We start from the raw sequence: 16570 nt of genomic DNA on the forward strand, positions 1-16570 counted from the left end.
AACACCAACTTATCAAATAGAACTTGAACCATAGAACACAAAATGATATCACACGTGGGATGATACTAAGGTTCTGTTCGTATTATACCATATTAGTCCGATCACCACTTCCTCTGTAATTAATTTTAAACATTTTTTATATACAATGTGGTCCACAATTTTATAAATTCCTAGCTAATAGTACATTTAAAAATAAAGGTATGTCTTTTGTACTATTTTTTTCAAAACTTACTAGTGAATTGACAGCCAAATTTTTTTATTAAAGACCCACTATTTTTATTTACTCTAATGACATTTGTGAATGTTTCTCATAGTTGTGAGGGATGAATGATATTATATTTCATAGTTACATTGTGGGTGGACAAGGGGCTGTTGAGCCGATGTCCTTTGAGAAGTCGATCAGAGGCTTTGACTTGAACCTTTTAATGTCAATAGGAAAGTATTTTATATTTCACGAGTATAGACTGGGTGCAGACTGTGTAGCATCAAAATTTTTATTCTCAATGAGGAGCTGAGGTTTTCATGATGGTAATTGGAAGAGATGCTCTAATTGCCTAGACCTAAATAAAGTTAAATATTCGAAATACGCGCGTAAAAAATGTAACTCAATTTAATTCTTTTTGGAACATGAAAATATGGTTTGTGACATGTGCTACAATTCTTTATTTTTATAACTTTTATAGGGAGATATTGAAATGGCCAAATCAAAGTTTAAGCTCGTTATTGATCCCACACCAAATGTATTCCATCCCGACAAAGTTTGTACCTCAAAAAAAAAAAAAAAAATAAAATAACAAAAAAATGACTTAATGGAGACTCTTTTATTATTATAAGTTAAAATTTCTGGAACCATTGGTGATATCCATACTACCACTACATAACACACAATTACACTGTTTGCGCTTTCGAGATTAATATACGGCTCGAAGCACCAAACAGTGTAATTGTGAAATTGTTAGATAAATACCACACAAGCTATAATAACGACCGAAACGGTATACTATAGACTTGTGCTGGAGTGCAACAAGAGATAGAGAATAATAGCTGCATGGTCCAGCTCGTTTAGGTGTCCGGTCCCTTGGGCAATTCACTCACCTACCAATGGACGTAGAACCCATTCTCAAGATGCATTCCACTAAGCGTTCACAGCGCCTGAAATACTCTTTTGTGCGTTCCACATAGCGACTACGATCGTTGTGGTTGACAAATTCCTGTCTACCTCTAATTCAGTCATACTGCCAGCTAAGTTGGAATTTCTGGAACGGTTGGTGATGTTTGTAATGAACACCTCACTACATCAAAACTAACAACTACACTGTCTGTTCCTTTGAGCCTTCCATTGGTTCAGATTCGGCTCGAAGGACCAAACAATGTAATTATGAGTGTTAATATAGCCTAATAGTTGATATTGTATTCATTTTTTCGTTATTTTCTACTTCTTTTTCTTTATTCCAATTCACTTCCTCATAAATCATTGTGTTAGATAGTACAAATATGTATTATAATCAACCCAAATCTAAGCTATATTTCTGCATCTTTTTAATAAATTCTTGTCAACCTCTAAAGGAGCAATTTTACAAGTGAAGTTTAAACCTCACATATCGACTTTTTCACGTTTTATAGATGGCGTTCACCGGCAAACTTTAAACCTTACCGACGATCCGGGAGTAGTTTACACTTTAATATGTAACTGAGGACTCTAAACTAGATTTTTTAAAACGTTTACGATTTTACGTTATTATCTGGATTTGCGGAGATTAGAGACAAGGAGAACGATTTGTGTGTATGAAAAGTGTCCATCGAAATACGTCAAATAAGTGTGGCGCTACATTAGCATACAGGGTAAATTTTAAAAAATCTGCTTCACGCCGCGAATTTTAAGTCATAAAATCGTTGTTTGTGACAAAATAATTAACTATTGTAAGGAAATCTATTTGGGGCAAGTTGTCTGAGGAACCAAGCAGAAACCACTGTTCCATTTTTATCAACAAATCAACTATTTGTCAAATTGGACGGCCGTTCTTCTACACAATCGGCGCTGATGACGTAGAACTTATTTAGAACGGATACCGACTTGAATAAACACCATTATTCTTGTAAAATAAAATATTTCTTTTTGTTATTAAAGAATACACTTTTTTTTTAAATTTTCCAAGCCCATTGAACGAATTTTAAATCCGTTAAACTGACTAGAATGAAATCCAAAATAAGAACACCTCAACAAAGACAAGTATCAGAAGTAGATTAATCATTATTATTAAATAAAATTAGACAGGAAAGAAATTTGGATATATATATATATATATATATATATATATATATATATATATATATATGTATATATATATGTATATATATATTTATATATATATATATATATATATATATATAAACTATTTGTAAATTTAGAGGGCTATTTATGGTAAAAAATCAAATTTCAACTTTTTAAATTGTTTATAAATCTAATTTGTCATCAATACTTCTTAATATTTATGCTGAGAGAGCATTGAACAAAAGATATACAAATAGGAGATTTTCAAAAATTAATTTAATTCTACAAAAAGTCTGTTGTCACGATTCTCTACTAGAATACAAGAATGTTGCTTAATATGATTTTATAAATCGAATAATTATACCAGTCCAAATATTTTTATTAAAAAAAAACTTTTTGTAGAATAAATTTTATAAAATACTTGGCACTTGAATTTACGAACATTTTGAAGGTTTGTAATTCAAAACTGTACAGAGAGCAGTTTTCAAATCTTTCAATATTTGTGGCTGGCTAACCAAATCTTGACTACCATTCAATTCTATAGTAGGGATAAATTTCACCGGAGGATTCAAAGAGTTAGTCCTTTCACCATGTTTTTTAAGCAATTTAGATCCTTCAGCATTACTAGCACATTCTGAAATTGGGCTGTAATCTAGGTTTAAACTCCTGCCACACTAGAAAAAAAATTGTATTAACAAATTGATCAATTATTAGAAGTTTTATAATATAACGTTTAATTTGAAAAATAAGATCAGAAAACTGAAGTTGTTAACTATATGTTCTGTGGATTGATTTACAAACAGTAGTCATTTATTAATTTATAGAGCAATGTATAAAATTCTTGAACATCATAAAAAAAAAATTCGTATTTTTTAATAAAAAATGAATGAACTAGAAATCTTCTAAAGGATTTCCTATTTATGTTTCCTTAGAATGATTTTTGCTTCAATTCTAATTGGCAGATATCGAAGCCTATATTCTTTTTTTTGCAGATAACAATCCATGGGTTCTGGTTTTGTGCTTGGGAGCAATATGTCCTGGCACTTTACAAAACCTTGGAGCCCCAAAGCTAACACATCACTCAATAAATCGTGTGACTAACTAAGAAAAATACTTTTTTTCGCCCAAAATTCGATTTTATTCATCAATGTAATGTCCTTCAAGAGCAATACAATCATTTCAACACTTCTCTAACTTCTTGATGCCGTGCTTGTAGAAGGATTTGTCTTTTGCCTCAAAATAGGCTTCAGTCTCAGCAATTGCTACTTCATTTGAGCTGAATTTCTTGCCAACGAGCATTTTTTTGAAATCATTGAATAGCCAGTAATCGCTGAAGGCCATATCTGGACTCTATGGTGGATGAGGAAGCAGTTTGAAGTGTAACTCATTTAATTTAACCATCATTGCCAGCGAATTGTGAATCGGTGCATTGTCTTTGTAAAACACACGATATTGTTTTGAAAATGACAGAAGTAGCTTTACTTAAATGACTGTCACTTTTTTCTATCTAATCGAATTATCATGAAATTTTACACACAATCTTTTGAAAGTTGGTACTTCATAAACGTCGTGTGGAATTGACAGAGGCAAGAGTGACGTAATATATGCTCTGCAACTGCTTCAGATCCTCTACAAGGCCCAGATTCGACCATCTTTGGAGTATTGTTCCCACATTTGGAGCTTAAGCAATCCAGAGCTGACCAGAAACTTCGACAGCTTAGAGCATAGAAGAAAGGTCGCTGACAAGCATCTCCACACGAAATATTCGAATGTAATAGGGTCTACTCTCTTTCTTTATATATATATATATATATATATATATATATATATATATATATATTCTAAGAGAAATAATGAGGACAAATTCATATGAACGTTATATTATTCATTGAGAATTAATTATGTTACACAGAAAAATATAGATTAAAGATCTTTTACCTTTTCTCCAGCTTCATCAGGTATATGGTTATCTTTGATCATACACGTTATATACTCTAATTGCACTAAAGGTTCGTTTATCTTCTCTATTACACAAGCGTGTATTTTATTGGCAAAGCATTCTATGGCATCATGCTGACAATGGAATTCTATTTCATTGTCATTTTCTATTGTCTATGAAAATATTCAATTCAAAAAACTCAGTTAACTATTAAGAATAACAAATCTCTTTTAAAAAAGGTAATATACTGGGTGACAAATAGATAAAAAGAATAGAAATATTTATCTGTACTTCAGGGCGAAACAAAGAAACTAAAAATATTTCTAACAACCTTAGAAAATTTACAATCCATTTCATTAGATGAGCAATAACTTATTACTTAATTTTAATCTGTTCTGTACATTTAGAGTTTTTCACAAGTCTGTTTGAACTGATTCTGATAACATTAATAATATGTTTATATCTGAAATATTACTCAAGTTTGAGGGCCTAGTACCGGTAGTCATTTAAAAAAAATCGATTTTTTACATTTTTCAAATACTTTTACGTTCAAAAAACATCTACTAAAATTTCATAGTGAAATTCGAAATAAAAAAGTTATAATAGTTTGAGGGCGCACGCTTTTTGAGTGCTAACAAGCAGTTTGGAGCGATCGACAGTTGCTCTTTAAACTGTAAACACATTTTGCTCAAAATGGCAAATTATAAAGAAATTGAAAAAAAAATTGCCATGGGAAAAAAGTGAAAAAACGTTAATTTTTCATATTTTTTGAAAAGCAAACATTTTGATTTTTTTTCATTTTTTTATTGAAAGGTGGTAAATAAACCACCTTCCTATTTAAAAAATCTTTTTGAATCTTTTGGTTCATATTTACAAAATTCGAGATTATTTCAGCGCAGTAGGAGGCTATTATTTTCGCAGTCTCAGCTTTGGCAGTTTATTATCAAAAAATAATAAACAAAAAGTTTTATATGGAATTATAATAAAGAAAATGAGAAACAAATTAATTATGTATCATTTTTTACCATGGCTTTACCTGTGCTTTTCCATATGGAATTAAGTCCAAACTAATAAATTTTGTAAGGTCTCTGTATGTTGGAAGCAACTGATGTGATACAAAGAACTTAGAATCTGGACACAAGGCTTCATAGTGTACAGAAACTGTAACTTTACCTATATCCTCAACTTCTTCCTCAATATTTCCATCCTCAGTTAATTGGAAATAATGAAATGTCTTATATAATATAATAATTGTTATTATTAACACTAGTAATTTTGTGTATCTTGCATTCATTTTTATCTAGAAATAAATTAGATAAGTATTGTGTATAGTTATTGTTTTTTCATTGGGCAGCATTCTCATTCTCTGCTAATGTTTTTTGATATATCACTTCACGATTTGCATCTTATTCCATTTCCTACTGTTTCCTAATTTTCAAATAAATAATGTCCTTCACCACTATTAATATTCAACGTTCTTGCGTAAAATTAAATTTAATACCTTCATAGGTATGCTCTAGCTATATTATTGTTTAAGTATGATTGATAAGAATAAATGAATATGGGGATTCGATATTTGTAAAATATTGTTCTCATGAGCGCTAGCTCAGAAATAACCTAAAAAATATGATTTTCAATAATATCAGAGCCACCGCAACTAACAAAGAAAATACTAATCTATTTGTAAATTTACTATTGGTCATCCTGATTTTGATATGACATTTACGTCAATTTCCATAAATGTCAATGTCAAACCAAGTAAAATATAAAATGGTGGTTGTTATGCAGAGAAAATTTCCAAAATATGTTTTTTAAACTTTGGATTAGCTTTAATTTATAGGAGTTTATTTTTAAGGGGAATATGTGCATTTATCAAACCTAGACAAGTGGTAAGTGGTTTGTGTGTTGCACAACATCCCAGTTCATATTTGTTTATTAGGACATCAATTGTGTATAGTTAATCATCATCATAATTGCAAACATTATTTAGATATTCATTGGTCGAGAACAACTATGAATATTTACCTCATTGAAAAATACCGGAAATAGACGTATTATCTAATTATATTTTTATTACTTGCTAAATGTGTAAATGAAATCTTTCCCCCCTCGATATTTATTGAGTAATACTATTAAATTGGTAAATTAAATAATTTCGATGTTTGCCAATATCTGTATAACGAAGTATATTTATTTAGTATAGCAAAGAATTTTACCACAAAGCTAAATTTTTGTGTAGTATAGTGTAGGCATATTCACAATGTTGAATTTTGCATTACAGGGAATATTATGGTGAACACTCTAAAGTGATGACAAGCCAAAACTCTACACAGGTAATTGTCAAATTTATACAAAATTTAATAATTTAGTTAGTTTAATTCATAATAAGTAGATTATCAAGCAATTTAAAAGAATATTTTTTAATATAATGAAAATTTTATGATTCTAGAGGTATCAACCCTATATTTTTGATCAATTCCGTCAATCTGATGGCCAATGGGAATCTTCATCAGCCACCAATCCTCCCACTGTTCCTGCTAGGGGTGTCAAACGAATCACCCCGAGTGAATTATCACACGTTTATGAAGAAACTTCATGGGTAAGTAGGTTTACAATTTCTAAACTATTTATGTATACTGAAAGCTAATTCAATTTGGTTTTAACAATATTTTTATTCAATTGCCAAAACTGTGCTCTACTTAAGTGGAGTTTCAGTATCATCTGTTGTTTAATTTGTGTATAGAGATTGATTTTATCAGTTGTCTTAAATATTAGTAAACATATTCATTTTGTGTTAGTATTTAATAAGTTGTTTCATTTCTTTATATAAATTAAAACGTCAAACGTCATTTTTTTCTCATTAACTTGAAAAAAAATTAAAATCTATAATGAATTATTTCACATCATTGTAAATAAAATGTGTAGGTTATTTTATAGCAGAGTGTCAGATTAAAACTTTTATCAGCCTTATCTTTATACTGACTGTAAAATATTTTAATTATTATGTGCAGTTGTCCATTATTTTACATTTTATATTTGTTTCCTCATAGATATAAAAGGTTTGTAAAGAAAGTTGTGTTAGATAAAAAGATACAAAATGCCAGGAAATATCTCCTCATTTGTGGTTTAATAGATTATATTTGTAGATGGCACCACAAACGTTATCACAGATGGATAATAATGTAGTACACCAATGCAACTTACTCATGCGTCAAAATAATATGAATGCAAGTCCGGCAGATGAGGTGAACTTCAGAAATCAAATTAGCATTAATGAACATGATGTTAATGTTAATAATGTACAAAGTCCGCTAAGATCCAGCTCAAAATATTCATTTTCTTCGTAAGTATAAATTGTTTGTAATTTTTATGTAAATATTTACATTTTCTTGATGTTTCTTTGAAGTTGAATGAAAAATGGGATGTGATATACAGCTAATTGGTATAAAATGACATTATTTTTAGTTGGTACCATGGCAAAATTTCACGAGATGAAGCAGAAAACTTATTGCGTCCTAGGTCAGATGGCCTGTTCCTAATTAGAGAATCAACTAACTTTCCAGGCGACTATACCCTTTGTGTTTGCTTTCAATCAAAAGTCGAGCATTACAGAGTTAAATCAAATAGTGGTAGGTTGACAATTGATGATGAGGAATTTTTTGACAATTTAGAAGAACTGATTGAACATTACAAGAAAGATGCTGATGGATTGTGTACGAAATTAGTCAAAACTTTGCCCAAAGAAAGTGAAGTCTTGTATTCCAACACTAAGATGTCAATTGTTAAGGAAGGAGATGATCTGTTTGTTATTCCAGAGCCAGAGCTAACAGTGAGTATATTTTTACATACATTATTATACATTTTTTTGATGAAAAGTTGAAATATTTTTCTTTTATATACATTAATCAACTTTTTAGATATGTGAGTCCATAGGCAAAGGAGAATTTTGTGAGGTTATGCTTGGAAAATGGAAAAACAATAAAGTGGCTGTTAAAGTATTGAAGGATTCAAGCGAAGCTGAAGCAATTTTAATGAAGTAAGTAAGTTGTAGTATAGTTTTCAGCTATGGAGATTTTATTCGTGCTTTGCATTTAAATATATCCTCACCAGTATAACTGTCAAAATTTATTGCAATTGAATAAAATATTGATTCAAATTCAGCATAATTTGAAAGTTCCATTTTTTTTTTGACAAATGGACAACACATGTTTTGGGAAAACAAAATATTAAAGCTGTGGTTAATGGAGTAGAGTCTCAGGGAAAACTACAACATATTCACATCTTCACAAAAATCATTTTAACTTCTTTAAAAAACACTATCATGACATTTGAACACTCCAGTAGCCAATTCCAAAACAGTAGCCCATTAAAACTTGACTATATTTTGTATTTTTATATTTTGCAGATCACTACACCATGAAAACTTAGTTAATTTGCTTGGAATTGTAAGGAAGAAGGATCAGATCTACTTGGTGACAGAATACATGAGTAAAGGGAGTTTAGTGGACTATCTGAGATCCAGAGGGAGACAGCATGTCACAAAAAAAGATCAAATTAATTTTGCTTTTGATACTAGCTCTGGAATGGAGTATTTGGAAATGATGCATGTTGTACATCGAGATTTAGCTGCCAGGAATGTACTGATTGCTGAAAATGGCAGAGCAAAAGTATCTGATTTTGGCTTGGCTAGAAATGAAAAGAATGCTACTTCTGAGTCAGCTAAATTGCCAATTAAATGGACTGCTCCTGAAGCTCTCAAACAAAACGTAAATATATTAATAATTTTAAAAATAATTTATTCACTCAGATTCTGATGTACATATTAAACGCAGATGATTAATTATTGTAGATGATATGTTTTTGCTTGAATATAAATTTATTATTTATTTTTTAGAAATTTTCAAATAAATCTGACATGTGGAGTTTCGGAATCCTATTATGGGAAATATATTCTTTTGGTAGAGTACCTTATCCTAGGATAGTAAGTACTATTAAAATTTTGTTAATGAAAAATATCTTGACAAAAAACCTTTCAGCCATTGGCAGATGTGGTGAAACATGTGGAAAAAGGTTATAAAATGGAAGCTCCTGAAGGATGTCCTCCAGAAGTATATGAAATTATGCGACAGGTAATGTATTTCTCACCTGATAGATCTTCAAGTTTCTACTCACTTTTTGTAACACCCTAATTTATTACCTGTAAGTTTGTTATTGGTACTTCAATTTTCAAGTGAGTTCTACCAGTTTTAATGATCTTTGTAGTTGAAGTTTAATTATCACGTCCAGTGTCTTAGCCTTGACTTAGTTTAGTTTTTTTTGTTCCACTAGTTTTACTAATCTATCAACCATTTAAATTTTAATATATGTTTGCATATAGATCTGAACTTCTATTTCCTTACTATTGATTTTACTCATTTACTATTCCTCAGCTCCCTATTGTCTCCACAAGCAATCAATGTGGGAGAACCAATAATATTGGTAGTTTTTTTGGACCAATTTCACATTTAGTTCAAAAACATTTCTCGAAAATTGTGCATAATAGTACAATAAAATTCAATTTTAATTTATTGCATTTTTGATCAATATCACTTCCAAGTACAACGCTTCTGATGGCAATAAAATCGTGGGTTTATATAAAATCATTACTGGCTTTTACAACTTATCAAGTTTGTTATTTTTTTTTGAAATAAACTTAATAGGATCATATTCAAAGGGCGTTAGCTCCTTTAGTACGAAATTTAGGTATATGTGATTGAAATTGACAAATAATGTTGTAGACACCATATATATTCAAAATGTTCTAGGCATGGGATTTGAATCCAGACAAGAGACCGTATTTCCACGAAGTTAAGGCGAAACTTGGACACTTGAAAATGCAAACAACATTGTGAAAAAATTATCTAATATAATATATACTGAGTAGTGTTTGTTAGAGTGGATGTGGTATGCATAGGTATAATATGCAAAAATATTTTAAAATAATTCTATTATTTCACCGTTTTCATTAACAAAGTCATTAATTTTCAATGTTTTGACATGCGGGGTTTTAGTTTAAGTTTGAGTCTAAAGTAGTATTCACCATGCATTCCAATTATCAACATCAAAATCGATTAATTTATTTATTTTTTCTGAAGCAACACAATTCTATTAGGAAATAAATATCGATATGGATTATTTTCAGTATTTCTAAACAGAAAATTGTTTACCTTCAAAAATAATCTATTTCCTTTTCACAAGTTGAAAATTTACTTTTTTGAATCATAAATAAATTCATCGGTTTAATATATATTGTTACTAAATATTTCATGTTTATTTGGGTGGGTGTTAGTATTTTTGTTTCTAATTATTATTTATGTTTTATTATTTAAGAGAATGTGAATAACGAACCTTACAAGAAGATAAGAATAACACAAAAGAATATTGCAAGCATACTATTAAGTTTTGAACTGAAGTGACCCCTCTATTTGAAGTATTCACCTATACCATGGATTAAAGACTTCCTAGATATATAATATTATTGGAAATTTTATCTATAATGAAAAAAATCCGTAAATGTCTCTAGCACCCAGTGATTGAAATATTTTATGCAAGTTTAAAACCAGTTTATGTGTATCGATTTGTGGTTTTACTATACAACATTGCATATTTATCTTTTCTGTAAAAACTCTTTGTATGTTTAAACTGAACATTGTGAGGTTAAAACTACATTTTCCAAATTTGATGTTAAAAATAATAAAATAAAAAGTTTCTATTTGATTTTAGAATTGTTGGAAAAAATAGTGCAAATGTTAATCTTTATAATTGAAATTTTGAGACAGAAATAAGCGAAGTTAACAAAAGTCACATTTAATAATAGGTAAACCAAAGGAAAAACAAAAACATTCATAAAACAGTAATGTACGTAACTAAAAAACATTTCTTTAATATAAAGAATTTATTTATAGAACAAAATTAGGAACATTTTAATCCTTATATTCTAATTATTGCTTATATTAATACTTATATTGAAATTTGAACAATTGGTTCCAATTTATTTGAATTGTTAGGTATATTTAATTGCTCTAGACGTTGATAAATATCAACTAATGAGAAAGTGTGATAATGCACACAATGATCGCCCTCTTGACGTCGAAGTTAACCTACTTTCTCCGCACTGAACTTCAAAACATAACCTCACTTTTCTACTGTAGTTAGTAGCTGAAATTGACTTCTCTTAGCTAAAGGCTGATAGAATTTGTACCTTCTCATGAGTGTTCATATAACAAACAGTCAGCTGGTTACAAGAAAACTAATATATGGTAGAATATAGGGAATCGTCAAGAAAGAAAGGTTACAGTTTTCGATATCTGTTAATTTTCTTTTGAAATATTCAAGAAATTTATCTTTGTGTGTCTGATGTTTTGTTTCAATATGTCTACGAAGAAGTAATGGTTTTAAACTGCTCTTGGAAGGACTTTGTTACATATAACACAAAGCTGTTTAGATTCCGACTCATCCCCAGGAAAATTTCCTTTGTTTTTTGTCAAGTGAAACGGTACTTCACTACAGCTTCGAGTACTATCATCTCGATTATCATATCTCGTTTTTAAACGACCCATTTTTAACCATAGATCCATAAAAAAAGCTATAATAATACTGTAGAACTTCACTAATCCGACCTCGGATGTTCTGAGCATACGGTCGCTGTTACAGTCCTGCTTAGACCATTTTTTACCGTGTGACTTCTCAAGTTTTAATTAAGTGCAAATCAGTTGTGTGTAAATGCAATACTGCAATAAGGTATGTACAGTTGTTTATTACACTTTCGTGGAAGATTTTTTAGTGTGCCGACGTTTTCTTTCCGTTTTATTATTGCTTTGACGTGGAAAAATATTTCAGACAGTACTTTCAGTTAAAATTTCAATTATAATCTACTGTATTGTGATGTTTACAGGTCAATAAATACTTTCCTCTGATAATCCGACTTCTTTTGCGATCCGACCATGCTTCCGGTCCTGAAGGGGACGGATTAACGAGGTTCTACTGTAATTAAATTAATAATTATTAAATCATTTACACGAAAACTCGACATTCACAGTATCGCTCAAGTTTTACAAGTGCTGAGCCTTTGTATGGCGTTTTATTAGATCCGCCATTACAATATTATTTTCGCGAACCTTCAGGGGTATGAAACCACCGGTTGGGAATCACTATTATTGTGGACATATATTTCTTGAAATGATATCCATTGAAGTAGATCTATATAGACCATAGGGCATATTATAATTTTCACTATTTTGAAGTTCTGTTACAAAATTTAATCGTGTATTGTTTTGGCATTTGTACTTACTTTTATCTTTACAAATATAAACTATTTTGAATAGCTAAGATCAATTTGCCAAAAAATTTTATCGGAATAGTTGAATGTTTCAAGTCACTCACTTTTAACTTTTTAATAATTCATGTATTACTAATTATAAGGTAAATGTGTAAAAGTATTTTGTGTGATATTTACTACTTACAGACTCATTTTTTCTCTCACAATTTTGAACATTGGTGGAATTGTGTTTTATGCAGGTCGGTTCATTATTACTAAAGCTGTTTTCCTATCAGTATGTATCAATTTTTCCGGGTTACTAGAAGAATTTCCTATATTTCCAAAAATTAGCACTAGAACTTGTGTCAGTCTGTATTTTTGGCATTAGAATTGTTCTCCTTCTATTGTACTGTTGTAATTATTGAAAAAAATTATCTGGATTAATTTGAAAATGTACTAGCTTCAATATAAACTGCTGATTATAGAAAAACAGTTTTGACATATTTTATTGAATAAGCCTAAATATTTCTTGTGATATATATAATTGACAATCATAGTAAATATTCATCGAATTTTTATTTTAACCTGGATTTATTATTGTACTTTATCTTTCATTGTTTACGAAATTAATGAACTATCCTGCATATATAGATTGTCTTATCTTTGTACCGCAAAAATTATAAATTCTGTATAATAGTATATTATTCAAGAGTGCATAATGGAGGTTGGTGATTTACTACTACTGCTGTATTTTGTTAATAACACCCTTATTGTTATTAAAATTTTTGTGAAATTGTGCAGAACATGACAAATCAGATTTTGGAAGTTCGGCTGAAAGCGCTTGTTTTGATTGTTTCGAATGGATTTGTGTTGATAATGTATATTTTTTATTTGTATTTTAAAATTCTGCTGGAATTTGAGAAATAAACTTTTTTATGTGTTTATTTATTTTTTCTTGATGGAAATTAGTTTTCCCTAACATTTATCCCACATTCCCAAATAATTACTTGCTTTTAATATTTAATTTCAAATCAATAATAGAAAATCTGTCAAATCTTAGGGTCTTAACTGGATTTATTACAAGCCAATATTGATACTTTATGCATCTTATAATAAATGGTTTAAAATAAATAAAACTACAATTGGCTATAAATACCTAGTTTTTTTAATAATTACAAATATTGAAAAATGGAAAATACATATACAATAAACCAAAAAAGCCATTGAAAAGATTTACATATAATAAACATAAAACCTATAATATAATTAACATGAGAAATAAAGTTGAAAACATTCTGATTACCTGTGTGTCCAAAAAAATTGAACACATATCGGTTTCAAGGTTTTCAATATGTTATACATCTTTAAGTTCCACAGGCACCTCATTCTTTGGATGTTTATTTTCAAAATGTTGTTTGTAGGTTTTCGGATCGGGCATCTGCGCCTGGAAATAGAAAAAACTGGATTTTCCAAAGTCAATTGATCAATCTTTGCCAAAAACCATACATCAAAATTAAAAGATCCACTACATCATTCCTTTGAAATCCCAACTGCACTATGCTCATTCACACACTGATAAAACAGACACATTTGAATGTAGCAATACATCTTTTTAATGTTAGTTGTTTTATGTGTAATATAATGCATCATTTACTGATCATCTGTGACACTTAAATGATTTTGTTTCAATGAATTAATTCTTCTCAATTAACTTTGAGACCTTTGTCATTTGAACAGTTTTTTTTAAATATGTAAAATATAAGCCATTGTATAACCAACTGAGAAATTTTGAAAGAAATACTAAAAGGAAAATGGAAATAATAAAATCATGGGAAGAAGAATGAATCCTTGGTGAGAAAGACAGATTCTGTAGAGTAGTTACAATAATTAGCTTTATTCGCGGTAGATATCCTGAACATGTCCTCTTACCAGGTTCATGTTGAAATTGTGCATTCATAGTGGTAATAAAACATGTTCTGGATTTAAAATCTTATGTTCGTGGAACAAATATTTCTAATTCCGAATGTGTTCTGAATAAGTCCAATGTATCCTCAGACATGGATAAGGATTTTTAATTTGGGGTATGTGCATTCATCCTTTTCACAAAATAACCTCTAACCTATGAGGTTTTCTACATACTTGTATTCAAAAAACGTCGTAGTTGAGTTTATACTCGCAAATAACAAGAATAAACGTACGGCCCATTTAATACATCTTATTATCCTGGCTAGTATTGAATTCAAATTATTATTTTAGAAGTTCATAAATTGTTCATGGTGGAATGTAGGCGCAGAACATATTCCGAACAAATCATGCGAACTTGACACTTCTAGAAGATATTCAGAATAAATTCAGAATGTGTCCAAATTATTTATGGAGCTATTATCAAGCTTTTTTTTTAAATGAATCGTTTTAGTACTGCAGTTTTTGGTTAAACTGAGATCTGTTTAACATTCTTACATGAACAGTAGTTTACAGTAGGCTATAACTAACACTACTGTGGTCATCTGCTAGAATAACAGAAAGAACATATAGTAGAAATTTTAGAAATGTATATAATAATACTGGACTTTAGAAGTGTCATTAAGTAATAAAAACCCGATCTTACATACTTATAACTTCATAAGCTCACTGTAGTAAACCATTAAGATAAGATAATGAAGTAATTATGAACAGAGGTGTGGGGCTAATGTATTTACAATTAAAATACTATTTTCTCATTTGGTTTTTGAGTTCAAGAAACTTATATGACATTTGCAGATATAAAAATTTCCGCATTTTGAGTAAACTACATCTACTTAGCACATGACGCACATTTCATTTTCATGCTAATGCTTCCATTCTATAGCTAATCATGAGTTTTCCTCCATGCTGCTGTTAGAAAGTTGTCCACTAATCCAGTGTGATAAGAAGAATTATTCACAACAACTACAGAGCCTTGCTCCATTTTTGATATTACTTTTGAAAACTATTCTTCATCAGCCAAAACTCCTTCCCCCATAGAGTTATTATCAATCAGGTAGTTCAAATTAATATCATCATTGAAACACTAATAAAAAAATTCATCCTTTTCTGCCATAATCAATATTTTAACTTATACAGATGTGAATAAATTTTGTAGTATTAAACAGAAATATTAATTACATGATATTAATTTTATATTCCTATTAATTTTTGAATTTCACATTCAATTCAATTGATTTAAATTTTCTTCTTTTCACCACACAGAGAATAACAGTTGTTAATTATTGAAGACAATATTTTAAAATAAAAAAAAATTACTCTTACTTTACAAACTGCACACACGTGAACTAGAGCTTTTTGGGCAGCTTTTTTCTGGTCCGTAGCACTATGCCCTTGTTGTTTCTTAGCTTTGGCAGCCCTTTCTGCAGCTTTCGCTTGTGATTGGAGTTTTTGTTGTCCTCTAGCCATATTTAGTTCCTGAAGTTACCCGGATATTCACCTGACGCAAAATAAGTAATTAATAAAATTGTACAGTTATATGAACTAATAAACTAACCTGGCCATGTGGTCATTGGTGAATGCTCTTTAAGAAAACAAATTAAAAAAATAGTACATACCTGTAAAAACTTGTTATGTAGAAATTAGTTACTGGAATATTTTTATACAAAAATTTTAATTTAAAATTTAAATTTTGTTATTAATTAAACTATGACAGCTGCAGCGCAGCGTCAGCTTGAACCATACACCATACCACTAAAAAATTGTCAATTTACCGTTCAGGAGGACCTCTTACGGTATTTTGCAAAACTTTGCGAAAAGCAATACAGCCAACATTGGACAGGTAAGGATATACAACACAAAATATGTGATCTGTGATATACAATAAAGGAGTTTTTGAAAACGAATTGATTGTTGCATTGAAATTTTTTAAATTAGCTCTTTCTAATAAAATCAATTTTTTAAATCTTATTTTCATTTCAAATGTAACCTCTCATTGATTTCGACAGAATTTACTTTTAATTCTATGATTCTGTTAATATTGATCTTCACTATACTAGAATTCTAAGTCAGTGGCCTTGAAGATTACTTAGACACAAAA

General features: G+C 29.7%; 3 protein-coding genes across 3 annotated transcripts; 1 reads left to right on the forward strand and 2 right to left on the reverse strand.

Annotated features, from left to right (window-relative positions):
* Positions 1–2435: 2435 nt before the first annotated feature.
* LOC130451651 (GILT-like protein 1) lies at positions 2436–5912 on the reverse strand. Its single transcript, XM_056790806.1, has 3 exons — positions 5248–5912; positions 4211–4384; positions 2436–2946 (listed from the first exon to the last, which is right to left on the reverse strand). The coding sequence occupies exons 1-3, from the start codon at positions 5503–5505 to the stop codon at positions 2707–2709; spliced, it is 672 nt and encodes a 223-aa protein (XP_056646784.1). The 5' UTR covers positions 5506–5912; the 3' UTR covers positions 2436–2706.
* Positions 5913–5947: 35 nt separating this feature from the next.
* Positions 5948–13449, forward strand: LOC130451650 (tyrosine-protein kinase CSK). The gene is made up of 10 exons (XM_056790805.1): positions 5948–6100; positions 6493–6544; positions 6661–6810; positions 7358–7554; positions 7677–8040; positions 8129–8247; positions 8617–8977; positions 9106–9192; positions 9248–9340; positions 10016–13449. The coding sequence occupies exons 2-10, from the start codon at positions 6521–6523 to the stop codon at positions 10100–10102; spliced, it is 1482 nt and encodes a 493-aa protein (XP_056646783.1). The 5' UTR covers positions 5948–6100; positions 6493–6520; the 3' UTR covers positions 10103–13449.
* A 200-nt stretch (positions 13450–13649) lies between these two features.
* LOC130451654 (zinc finger protein 706-like) lies at positions 13650–16257 on the reverse strand. Its single transcript, XM_056790808.1, has 3 exons — positions 16089–16257; positions 15796–15970; positions 13650–13951 (listed from the first exon to the last, which is right to left on the reverse strand). The coding sequence occupies exons 2-3, from the start codon at positions 15937–15939 to the stop codon at positions 13862–13864; spliced, it is 234 nt and encodes a 77-aa protein (XP_056646786.1). The 5' UTR covers positions 15940–15970; positions 16089–16257; the 3' UTR covers positions 13650–13861.
* Positions 16258–16570: the final 313 nt, after the last annotated feature.

Source organism: Diorhabda sublineata, chromosome X (genome assembly GCF_026230105.1).
Source record: "Diorhabda sublineata isolate icDioSubl1.1 chromosome X, icDioSubl1.1, whole genome shotgun sequence".
Lineage (NCBI taxonomy): Eukaryota > Metazoa > Arthropoda > Insecta > Coleoptera > Chrysomelidae > Diorhabda > Diorhabda sublineata.